This window comes from Protopterus annectens, chromosome 2.part0, assembly GCF_019279795.1.
Source record: "Protopterus annectens isolate FY-2018-M chromosome 2.part0, PAN1.0, whole genome shotgun sequence".
In the NCBI taxonomy this organism is placed as follows: Eukaryota; Metazoa; Chordata; order Ceratodontiformes; family Protopteridae; genus Protopterus; species Protopterus annectens.
The window spans coordinates 1,117,547,554-1,117,559,160 of record NC_056728.1 but is presented as its reverse complement, the minus strand read 5'-3'; the positions used below and the strand labels follow the sequence as shown (position 1 = coordinate 1,117,559,160).

Sequence of the window (11,607 nt, the reverse complement as noted above, 5' to 3'; positions counted from 1 at the left end):
GTCAATTAGAGAACTAGGAATGTGAGAGTTGTTATAGTCAGTAGGGTCAGAGACTAGTATACAGTCAATTAGAGAACTAGGAATGTGAGAGTTGTTATAGTCAGTAGGGTCAGAGACTAGTATACAGTCAATTAGAGTACTAGGAATGTGAGAGTTGTTGTAGTCAGTAGAGTCTGATATACGTTGTGTAAAGTTATGTAAGTTAATGTGAGAGTTAAAAATAGGGTTATTTAGAGCTAGCCAATTTATATTTACATCACCAAGGAGGATCATTTCATCTGAGTAGTGCTCTGTAAAATACGATAGTAAGTTTTCTAGTAGGGGAGTATTCTCCCCTGGAGGAATATAAATGGCTACTACAGTGATAGTTGTGTAGTTGTTTAGTTTAAAGTTAGCTGCCATGATTTCTGCAGGTGAGAAAGATGGGATGGGTTCATTAAGATGTGTGAAGGTTAGATGGTTAGAGTATATAAGAGCAACTCCTCACCCTTTTTTTGGCTAATCAAGGCAAAGTATATTGTACCCTAAATTTCTCTGGAAGAAGGGTGACCGCATGGTCTAATCCAACTGGCACCCTATTTCCTTGTGTAACACTGATTAGAAGTTTTTTTGTAAAGTTCTGCAATTGTACCTCCATTCTATGATGCACTTTCTTTTGGATCCATGGTCAATGGTATCTCAGGCAGGCCTGGGCAGGATTTGTTGCTTTTGCTGATGTCTGTTTCTTCTTATGTTCACTCTGCACCTTCTGCTTTTCTGCTTTCTTGTGACCTAAGATATATGATAATGTCAGCCATGGGGCCTTGCTGGCTATTTTGAAAGCCTTTCGGTTTGGCCCTCTTTTTCTTCAGTACATTTTTTCTATCTATTCTGCTTCAGTTATTGTTCCTGTGGTGAATGGATGGTTAGGTGCAGAGGTTGCTATGAAGAATGATGTGTGTCAGGGCTGCCTTTGAGCAGTTACCTTTTCACCTTGGTGGTGGGTGCAGTATTTTTTTTAAGTTTGGCCCCACTTTTCTTTGTCTCCTTTTTGTTTTTCTTGCTCTGGTGTTTTGGTGCCTCATTTTCTGTCCTATGCAGATGATGTGACAGTGCTTGCTGTGTCTTCTGCTCGTTTGCTGACTTATATGCAGTATTTTTCTTTACTTTTTTCATTGGTGGGTTTCTCCCTTAATCTTGTTAAATCAGGTGGTTTTGGTGTAGTCTCTAGAGTTGGTGAGGTTTCTTTTTCTTCTGCAGGCCTCTCCATTTTGGGTGTGACTTTTGGAACTCCTTCTTATGTGCTGGAGCCTTGTGAGCATCTTCTTGATAAGGCTTTCCACTGATTATTTTTTGGCATTCCTTTCCAGTGTCTTTTCATAAAAAAAGTTACTTGTTAAATGGTGCTTTGTTAGGTACTTTGGGGTATGTTTTTTTCTGTATATTTGTCTCCCCTGTTCTTGGTTTACCCATCTTTTGCCTGAAGTTTTTCATTTCTTTTCGGGACTTCTTATACGCCTGTGTAGAGGGGTATTTTCTACTCTTCTCTTGCTTCAGGTGGTGTTGGACTGCTCCACCCTGTTCTTTTTCTGCATACTTTATAGTTTTTCTGTTTTTTTTTTTGTTTGTTTGTTTTTGGCATTTGCAAGCTGCTGATCTTTCTTTGCTTGGTCACTTGCTCCCAGTTTTGTCTGGCTGGATTTGACAGACTTGCTTGGCTGGGAAACGTGCATGAAGAGTCCTCTCTGGGGAGCCATGGGAAGTCAGTCTTTGTTCCTTGAATGGCATGTAACCTTGGGTGCCCTTCCTTCTTCTAGGCAAGAGTGGCATACTTCTCCTTGGACCCATTTCTATGCCATTAATGGGTATCAGGATTATTCCCCTGGGAGGTTGCAGGGGTTGCGTCAGTATAGGTTGTATTATGCCTCTTTGCCTATTTGGGGTGGGTTTTTTTGGTGTTGTTTTCTTAATAAGTTATCAGTGCGGTATTCCTATGTTTTTCATTCAGTGGGGGCCCAGTCATGGCCGCATGTTGGATCTGGGACATGTTTTTCTCCACTATAATAAGTTGCCTGGCTTTTGGGAAGATGTTCACTGTAGTTATTCAGTGCCCCATTTGTTTCCCATTACACCTGATAAATATTTGTATGGGGATTATGGTTGTGCCTGGATGCCAGCAGTTTCTCGGGCAGATTTCCTCTCAGTATTTGTTCTGAGACTTCTTTGGGCTGCCCATTGTAGTGAGGTCCTTGCTGGAAAGGTTCTGTCTCTGCCTTCTTTGCTTGTTCAGTTGAGGACGGGGTTGTGACACAAGGGGTGGGGGATTGACCTTGCCCAGCTTACTTATTTTGCTTGCCAATCCTTTTTTGTTGTTCTTGCTTTACAGGAGGTATTTATTTTTGTGAGTTTCTGTTGCACTGTTTTATTTTATATCAGTGCTTTTCTTGTTTAAGTATTTCTGTCTACTGTTTTTCTTGACTGGAGTGGATTTTGTAGCTACTGCACTCCTTTTTATGGACTTCCACAGCATTATTTTACTTCTGCAACCATTTCTTTTTGCTGGTTTGCTGTTTACAATATTACAGGACTTTACACATTTGATGTGGTCTTTTTTCTTGCTTTTGTCCATTTGTTTACTTTGGATTTGTGTCTGGATATTAGCGAGCTTTTTGTTTATGGTAGTTTTTTAGTCCAGTAGTACTGTTTGGGATTCTCTTTCTTTGTTGGGTTATTTTTCCTTTGTTAGGGATTTTCTTGTTAGGGCTTACTTCTGCTTCTTTTCAATTATGCAGGACTTTGCCTGGTTTTATTGTCATTGCCCTTCATCCTTTTTCTTTGGCTGAAGGTGTTACTTTATGTCAGGGTTTTCTTAGCCCTATATAGGTTCATACGTTCATAGGTGTGTACTAGGCTAATGGCCTAGAGCCTTTACCAGCCTATCTCAAAATAATTTCCCTGAAACTGTTCCACCCAATATTAGTTCACAGTGCCTCTATCCAGTAGGGTAACTGGAGTGATCACCGGGGTGAACTTTCTGTTACCCATCCACTCGTCAAGATTTCTCTTGAAGAGAGCCAATGAGGTGCTTTGCTTGACATGAATGGGAAGCTTATTCCAGAGTATGGGTAGTCTTTGAGAGATGAACCTGTACCTCCAGCATGTTATATTGATTGTGGTAGTGAGGTTGTGGTCTCTGGAGTGTGTGTCATGGGAGGATTGGGATTTTTAGGTGTAGCATTTCAAGTAGGGCTGGGTTGGACATGGCTTTGTAAGTCAAGCAGAAATCACCTCTGAGTAGCCAATAAGAGACTGAGAACTGCTGAAGTTTCTTTAGTCTGTACACGTATGACATGTGTTAAAGGCCTAAGAGCCTTTTGTGACATACTTTTGTGGCCGTTCCAGCTGTTGAAGGTGACTGGTCAGATACATGCCAAACAGGGTGTTATATTCGATGGTTGGTCTAATGATGGATGAGTAGAGAGGGATGATGACGCCCTTCTTTCTGGATGTGAACCCTTTAGTTATAAGATGTGCCACATAGAAGGACTTTCTGATCACAATAGCAACATGGTGGTCAAAGGTGAGGTGGCTGTCAACCTGGCTGCCCAGATCTCTTATGGTGTTTAATGGGCTCCCATTGGTATGGCAATTTGTGGGAGCTGAGTTTTTTCCAAAGGGAATAACACATTTTTTGGTGTTAAGCGTAAGGCCCTGGTTCTGGCATCAATTGTTGGTCTCAGAAAAGCACTTTTGTAGGATGTCTGCATCACTTGGGTAGTTGATAATGACTCCTAGCTTGCAGTCATCAATGAATTTGCATCCCTCTGTGTTGGCTTGGACTACTGAGAAGTAGATGCCAAACAGGAATGGGCCCAAGACCGAGCCCAGTGTGACTCTTGACTGGTTGACAGTCTGACTTGGAGTCCACAGCTTTCACTTTGCAGGTCCTGTCTGTGAGCCAGTTTGCAACCCACCTAGTGATATAAGTATTGACGCCTAGTTTGGTGAGTTTATCAATGATATCTGAGTGGGGAATAGTATCAAAGGCCTTGTTCAGGTCAAGGTAGGCTGTACGCACCGCCTTATCCTCATCTGCAGCCTTGGTGACTGCCTTGAAGAAATCAACCAGCTTCAGTAGGCAGGATCTTCCCTTGATGAAGCCAAACTGTGTGGGGTCAAGAGTTTGGAGATTGCCCATGTCTTTGGTGAGCAGGTCCATGATGATGCACTCCATAGGTTTGCATACCAGACTCGCCAGGCTAATGGGGCAGTAGTTCCCAGGGCCTGTAGTTGTTCTGCCTTTGTGGAGAGGGATGACTGTAGCAGTGTGCCATTAATTAGGGACAAAGCCTGAGGTGAGGCTGTGATTGAACAGGGTAGACAGGTGTGGTGCCAGTTCATTTTGTAGTTCATGTAGAAAGCAAACAGAGATATTATCAGATCCCATGGATGCTGTATTCTTGGCTTTAGACAATGCAGCTTTTACCTGTGCCGCAGAAATGGTGGGTACCAGGCTTTCATCTGGTATTGTGAAAGGTCCTTTGTGTGGGGAGACAGGGGTGAAGTTGGCAGTGAATATGTCTGCCAGTATGTTGGCTATATCTGTTGGCTTGGTATAGGAGTTACCATTGTGCAATAACTCGGAGCAAATCTGGGTATTGCCTTGGAGGTTCTTGATATAGCTATAGAAGGCTTTGTGGGTTTTTTTCGTGTCAGCCACAATTCTGCCTTTGTACCTGGCTTTAGAGGATTTGATATGGGATCTCAAATATTTGCTGAGTATGATGAGGGAGTTTTTCCATTCTTGTGACTTCATTTTTTTTCTGCAACAGTTTTTTCCTTCTGTTGTAGATTTTATTGATGGCTGGGGACCACAAATTGGCTTCCTTTTTTTGGAGGAACACACCTTGGTTCTATATGGTATAGCGAGATCCATGCATTTGTGTACGTGCTTGTACAGCACATTGGTGTATGATTTGGCAGTCATAGAGTTATTTTCCATTGGCTTGGGTGCCGAGAAGTTAGCCACCTTTGTTTTTTGGAGCCCAAAGTCAGTTTAGGAGAAGTTTTTTAGGGTGGTCACCTTAGCAGGGGTGTGGGTGAGATGGAGATTTACATGGTGATCAGTTTGTGATTGGATTTAACCAGGGAGGAGTTGACTATAGGTGTGGAGCAATGGTCTCCCATGTTGGTGCTGACCAGGTCGAGAATGTTGCTTCCTCTAGTGGGGGTCAGAATGAGCTGGTCCAGGGCATTGGAACTGATAAATTCCAGGAAGCATTGGGCCTGAGCATTGGTACTAGAATAGTTTTCCCAGTTGATGAAAGGGTAGTATAAATCACCCAGTATTAAGGTATTGAGCTGGACCTTGATAGATTCCAGGGTGCTTACGAAGTTGGAGTGAGAATCGAGGGACATGGTTGGGGTTCTTTAGCAGGCTATGACTTGTATCACTGTTTTACCATTTGTTAATTGTACCTAAAGTATCTCAGATGCATAATGCTGTGCTACCAGTCTGGAGGTGTGTGTATCCTTTATGAATATGGAGACACCACTGCCTTTGGAGTTTCCGGCCATTTTCTCGGGCCCGAAAGGTATAGAATGAGTTGTAGCCTGGGAGTGCAGGAGTGCTTTCTGCCTCTTTAAACCAGGTCTCTGTTACAGCACAGATGTTGACATTCTCCATTTTGAGGAGGGCTTCGAACAAGTGCATCTTCAGATTTAGACTTCTAGCATTGAGCAGCATGACCATCAGATTGCATTTGTTTGTAGCAGTTACGGTGGAACTTTGGTCTTTGGAAAATTGCGTAAAAAAGGCTTTATAGTGGTGGCAAGAGCCTTAGATAGTAGCTGGAAGCCCATTGGTGATAGATGCAGGCCATCTCTGGTAAAGCATCGAGGTCTGTCGATCATGTCATCCCAGGCAGACAGATAGTTGATCCCCTTAGAATGACACCAGAAACTTAGACAATTGTTGAAATCAATCATTTTCTGCTCATATTGTGGTATCATGCTGGGTGACGGTAGAATACTGCACAGGGCTAGGGTCATACTTGCCTGGGCCACATAATCTGAGAGCTCTATCACATCTCTTTTCATGTAGTGCAGGGTGGTATGTCTCAGGTCATTCACACCCATATAGAGAATGACAAAGTCATATTTGTACTTGTTGTGGAGTGACCTGAGTGCATGTTTTATGTGGCAGATTCTAGCAACTGATAGACAACTGACTGTCACCTTCTCCTTGCTCAATCCTGTGAGTGGACATCTGTGTGCTTCACAATTGAGTCTCCTATAATTAGTACATTGGGCAAGGTGTTTTGCCTTAAGGGCTTAGGTTGAGGGGCACACTGTGGTGGTGGGCTATGTGTACTGAGGTTGGTGTTGTGGTGGTCGAGTGCGTTTCTGTTTTGGGGGTCTCTGTTGCTTGGGTAAGTTTTCATTGAGAGCCTCCACAAAGGTGGATATACAGTTTGTGTTTCTATGTGTGAGATGTGATGGTTGGTGTTTTGGAGGGCTGTGTGTTTCATGTAGTGAGTTGCAAGTGTTGACCTTCTCCTCTTGACCAGCTGGAATGGTCTTGGCTGGAGAGTGCACTGCTTCCAATTTATTAATGTAAGTGCATCTCTCACACGTATGAGTGTTGGGAGGTAACAGCAGAGGGTTGTCTGTGTATATGAGACAGTTGCTACACTGTCTCAGAATGCCCAAGTGCACAGGCCAGCAGGAGAAAGCACAGGGAATTGCCCTACAGTCATACTTGGAGGGGCGGTCATAACTAATAAGTACTGGTACTGTTACTGCATAGGAACAGCTAGTGCTGATAGCACCTACATGTGCTACAATAAATGCTACTGAAGCCTGTTGAAGTGCTAGTCTATTAAGCCAATGGAAGTGCAAAAAGTAACGAACAAGCATTTTCTAAGGGAAAAATTGAAGAGCAGACTTTCTGGCACCGGGAATAGTTTACCCTAGCACAGAACCGCTGCACGGTGCCAAACCTGTGCAAACATGGGTTTTTAAACCAGAACGTTGAAAGGGATAGAAAAACTGCCAAAACAGCCAATAAACTACAATTTCAGAGCCAGAAACCACTCCTCTTGTAGTAGATACCTAGTGCTTACCACTCCCACTGATAAGCTGGAAGTCTTCCCTCTAACACAGAAAGGTCTGGGGAGCTCAGAAACTTACAAAACAGTCCTGGATACAACAAATCTGTATCTGGACTAGTCTAGTAACAGAAAGGTGGGAAACAAGCTTAGAACTTTTTTCTTTTTCTTTTTTTTTTTTTTGAAGAAAAGTAGTTAAAACAGTAATAAAAAGCACTTTAAATGCAGTGCAAGCTAGCACACTTGAGTATGTAGCAATATTAACACAAATACAGTTTAAATATAAGTTTTTGTTTCCTTTCACTTTTGTGCTTTGTTGCCTCTTGCTGCGTTCCCTTTCTTTTTCTTGACTGATAGTCTCCAAGCCCTAGACCAGTGACCAACCGCTTACAATCAGTCCACTCCTCTCACTATAGTGCAGAAGGGCCATTTCTAATCAAGGATGAGCTGGAAAATGTGCTCAGGACAAACAGCCACTACAAACAAATAGGCAAGATGCAGCAAACCTGTATCAATATTTATGTTACGGCAATTAACTACACTATTTTAGGCAGAAAATACTAAAGAAATGTTTACCACAGCAGAAAAACAACAGTGAGAAACTAAATAAATGTTCTAAACACCAAAAAACAAAAACAGCAAGGAGACTAAAGAATACTTTAAATGGCAAACAAATCAAATCAATTATTTAAAACACTGCTTGGCAGAAAAATCAGAACATGACAGATGCTTTACAACAGAGAACATTTCCAATAAATACTTTACAAATAGTGCAAATAGCAAATAAATGTTAAAACAGTAACAAAATACAATTTAACAGGCCCAGTAAGGCAGATTACTGCACTATTAACAGTGCAATTTAGCGCATAGCAATAAAATACAGTAAAAAAGTTGGTGGCTTACAATAAAATGTGCAATAAATAGTAAGAATAAGCAAAACACATGCAACTTATGTTTTTTTGGAAGCTCAGAAACCTCTAGTCATCTGGTTTCTCAGTACAGAATTGTGGCTGGTAGCCCACCTCCATTCAGATCAGTTTAAACAAGCAGAAACCCACACAAACATGGGGCTTAAATACCAAAAGCTTAAAATCTAAAAAAAACTTTTAAAAAGTTGAAAAAAAACAAAGAGGTACTTACTCCACGCTCTAGAAAGTCATTGCGTCACTTCCCGCTAAAACAAGATGGTGGCCATTTCTGCAGCAGCAGCTGTGTTGGCTCCTGCAGCTGCTTCTACTATTACTGTTTCTACTTTGGCTTCTGATATTGTTTCAGTGCCTTTTTAACCTGTATCTTCTTTGCCTTGTTCTTAGACCTCCGTTAAAGGTTCTACTGTTTTGAAAGATACTTTGTTCTTAGACTTCTACTGCTTCAGTGTCTGCTGTTTTAGCTCCCCCGGTAGAGAAGCTGGCTACTTCTACAAGTACCACAGCTTCTTTTACCTTGTCTGTTGTTTCTAAAGCTAAATCCTATGTTGCTGTGATAAAAATGGCAGTTTCTGCTTCTGCCAGTCAACTTGGACAGACAAAGATTATTTCTAAACCTTTGATGCATTTAAAATCTGCTTAATTTCAGCCTTTACTGTATAAGTTTATTTGGCAGTCTTTGTTAAAGCCTTCGCTTGTTTCACTTTAGACTTTGTGTGTTATTACTCACGGGTCTATATTATATTGTTGACAGCTCACAATGTCGACTCTGAAATGTTCGACACGAAAATGTCAAACTACTAAAATAGTGAATGGCCATATAACAGATTTCTTTCCAAAAACCATTCTCTGACACCTGCCCTTTCCCTGAGTGTAGTGCGGTCTTGGATTTAGAATATTTAGTTAGGGGGGTGTGGGGGGGGGTGAAGCCCCCCCCACTTAAATATAGTTGTTTATGTGTGCCATTGTTGTTTGGCCAACCAATTTCTTTCCGTTGGAATGAAATCGGTTTTATGACCGTTCGCTATTTTAGCAGTTCGACATTTTGGTATTGAACATTTCAGAGTCAACATTGTGAGCTGTCGACAATATAATATAAAACCTCAGTCACAGGAGGAGGGTGGTTTTGCTGATCTTTATTTTGAAACTCAAGAGGTTGCTTCACCTTTTGTTTCCCATTTTTCTAAGCATAATTCTCAGAAACCTTGGTCTATGTGTTATCTGAAGTAGATTTTCACTATAAGTGTAAAATTATTTTGGATTTTCATTCTATTTATGTTACTGAGCCTATGTTAGAGAATTTTTGTTCTCACGTTGTGCAGATGTTTTTTTCCCTGAAAAAGTCTTTTGATTCTGATGCTGGTGGTGTTTGGGATGGGGTCTGGAAGTTTTGGTTGACCTTACAAGTCCTAGATACTGGAGTTTTCCATTTGTCTGGTGATTGTTTATTGGATGGTCAGTGGGGTATTTTGAGATATGCAGGACAGCCTAAATCATTTTTATTTTGCAGTGTCTTATCAGATTTGGTGTCTGTATATCCTTCTAGGAGATTCACTCATCATGGGTCATCTGAGTATTTTGCTTGGGCTTGTCCCCAGTGGTATAATTTTTGTTTATGTTCCCATGGAGACTCTGCTTGTCCTGCTGTGCCCCCTGCAGCCTCTACTTCAGCTGAGGCCTATACTGTTTTGCCTGCTACTAGCTCTGAGTTGGCTTCTAGTGTTGTGCCTGGTGATGTTTCTTTGCAACAGGCTGTGGATCCCTTTCCTGACCCGCCACTTCCTTTTTAACCAGCTTCAGTTCCTATAACTCCTTCTGGTTTCATAGTGATTGCCCTTCATTCTTTATTTTATAGGTTCATAGGTTGGTACTAGACTATTGGCCCTAGGGCCTATACAAGTCTAGCCATAACAATTCTCTGACTATTTATTCCCACAATATTTACTTCCCTGGACCCCTGTCTAGCAGGGTGACTGACATGATCCCCGGGGTGAATTTCCTATCTCCCATCCAGTCGTCAAGGTTCCTTTTGAAGAGGACCAAAGAGGAGCTCTGCTTGACATGTCTGGGCAGTCTATTCCAGAGTCTGTGGATTCTCTGGGTCAGGAACCTATCACTTCAGCATGTTTTGTTCATTGTGATGACAAGCTTTAGATCCCTGGAACATGTGTCTCTCTGAGGGATTGGGATTTCTTTAAGTGTAGCATGTCCAACAGCTCTGGGTATGACGGCCTTGTATGTTAAGCAGAGATCGCCTCTGAGAAGACGATATGTGACAGAGTATAGCTAGAGGTTTTTAGACGGTCAGCATAGGGCATCTGCTTTAGGCCTGTGATACTTTTAATGAGGTATTTCTGCGGCCTTTCCAGTTGTTGCAGATGCCTTGAGAGGTACATATCAAATGGGGTGTTGTATTCTATAATGGGTCTAATGAGAGATGAGTACAGTGGGATGATGACCTCCTTTTTTCTGGTTGAAAAGCCCGTAGTGATGAGGTGTGCCACATAGAAGGATTTCTTGACTGTTGTGGCGATGTGGGTATCGAAGGTGAGACCACTGTCCACCTGTGTCCCTAAGTCTCTTATCACACTTTTGGTGTTTAGTGTGCTGCCACCTATGTGGTAATTCATGGGTACATGTTTTATCCCAAAGGGGATAACTATACGTTTCTTGGCATTTTGCTTGAGCCCATGGCTCTGCCACCCAGCATCTGTTTCTGTAAGGCCCTTTTGAAGAATATCCACACCATTTGGTGATTCAATAACGGCTCCCAGTTTGCAGTCATCTGCGAACTTTGTTAGCCAGAGTCCCTTAGTGTTGACCTGTACTTCAGAGAAGTAGATGCCAAACAAGAGTGTTCCTAGGACTGAACCCTGAAGTACTCCACTTGTCACTTGTCTGGAGCTGGAATTGGAGTCGGCTACTTTTACAGTGTGGGTTCTGTCAGTAAGCCAGTTGGCAACCTATTGAGTGATGTAGGGATTAATGCCCAGCTTAGTAAGTTTAAATATGATTCCAGAGTGGGGGATGGTGTCAAAGGCCTTGGCGAGTTCGAGATAGGCTGTGTGGACTGCCTTACCCTCGTCCACAGCTCTGGAGACTGATTTGAAGAAGTCAGTCAGGTTTAGGAGACTAGATCAGCCCTTCACAATCCCAAACTGGGTAGGATCTAGTGTTTGAAGGTTGCCAATGTCTTTGTTTATAAGTTCCATGATAATACGTTCCATGGCCTTGCAGATCAGGCTTGTCAGACCAACCACCCTTGACTAGGCAGGTTCCAGTCACCACACTCCTCTCACTAGGGTGCAGAAGGGCCTTTACAATCAAGGATGGCCTGGAAAATGCATTCAAAACAAACATCCACTACAAACAAACAGGTCCAGATAAAGCAAACCTGTATCTGGACTATGCTGCAGCTATTAGCTACATTATTTAACAGAAAAACACTAAAGACATGTTTGCCACAGCAGAAAAGCAGCAGTGAGACACAAAAAACAGCTTTGCAAACAGTAAAAATAAACAAAATACAATTCAACAGGCCCAGTTAGGCAGACAGTTGCAGTATAACACTGCAGTGCTTATAGTAATAAAAT

At 42.1% G+C, this 11,607-nt stretch overlaps 1 protein-coding gene across 1 annotated transcript in view; it reads left to right on the top strand.

The window, feature by feature from the left end:
• The first annotated feature begins 400 nt into the window (after positions 1 to 400).
• Positions 401 to 11,607, top strand: part of LOC122792817 — a 159,927-nt gene continuing 148,720 nt past the window's right edge. The window contains exon 1 of the mRNA XM_044060379.1: positions 401 to 413. Within this exon, the coding sequence (XP_043916314.1) occupies positions 401 to 413 (13 nt within the window). The remainder of the gene's footprint in view (positions 414 to 11,607) is intronic.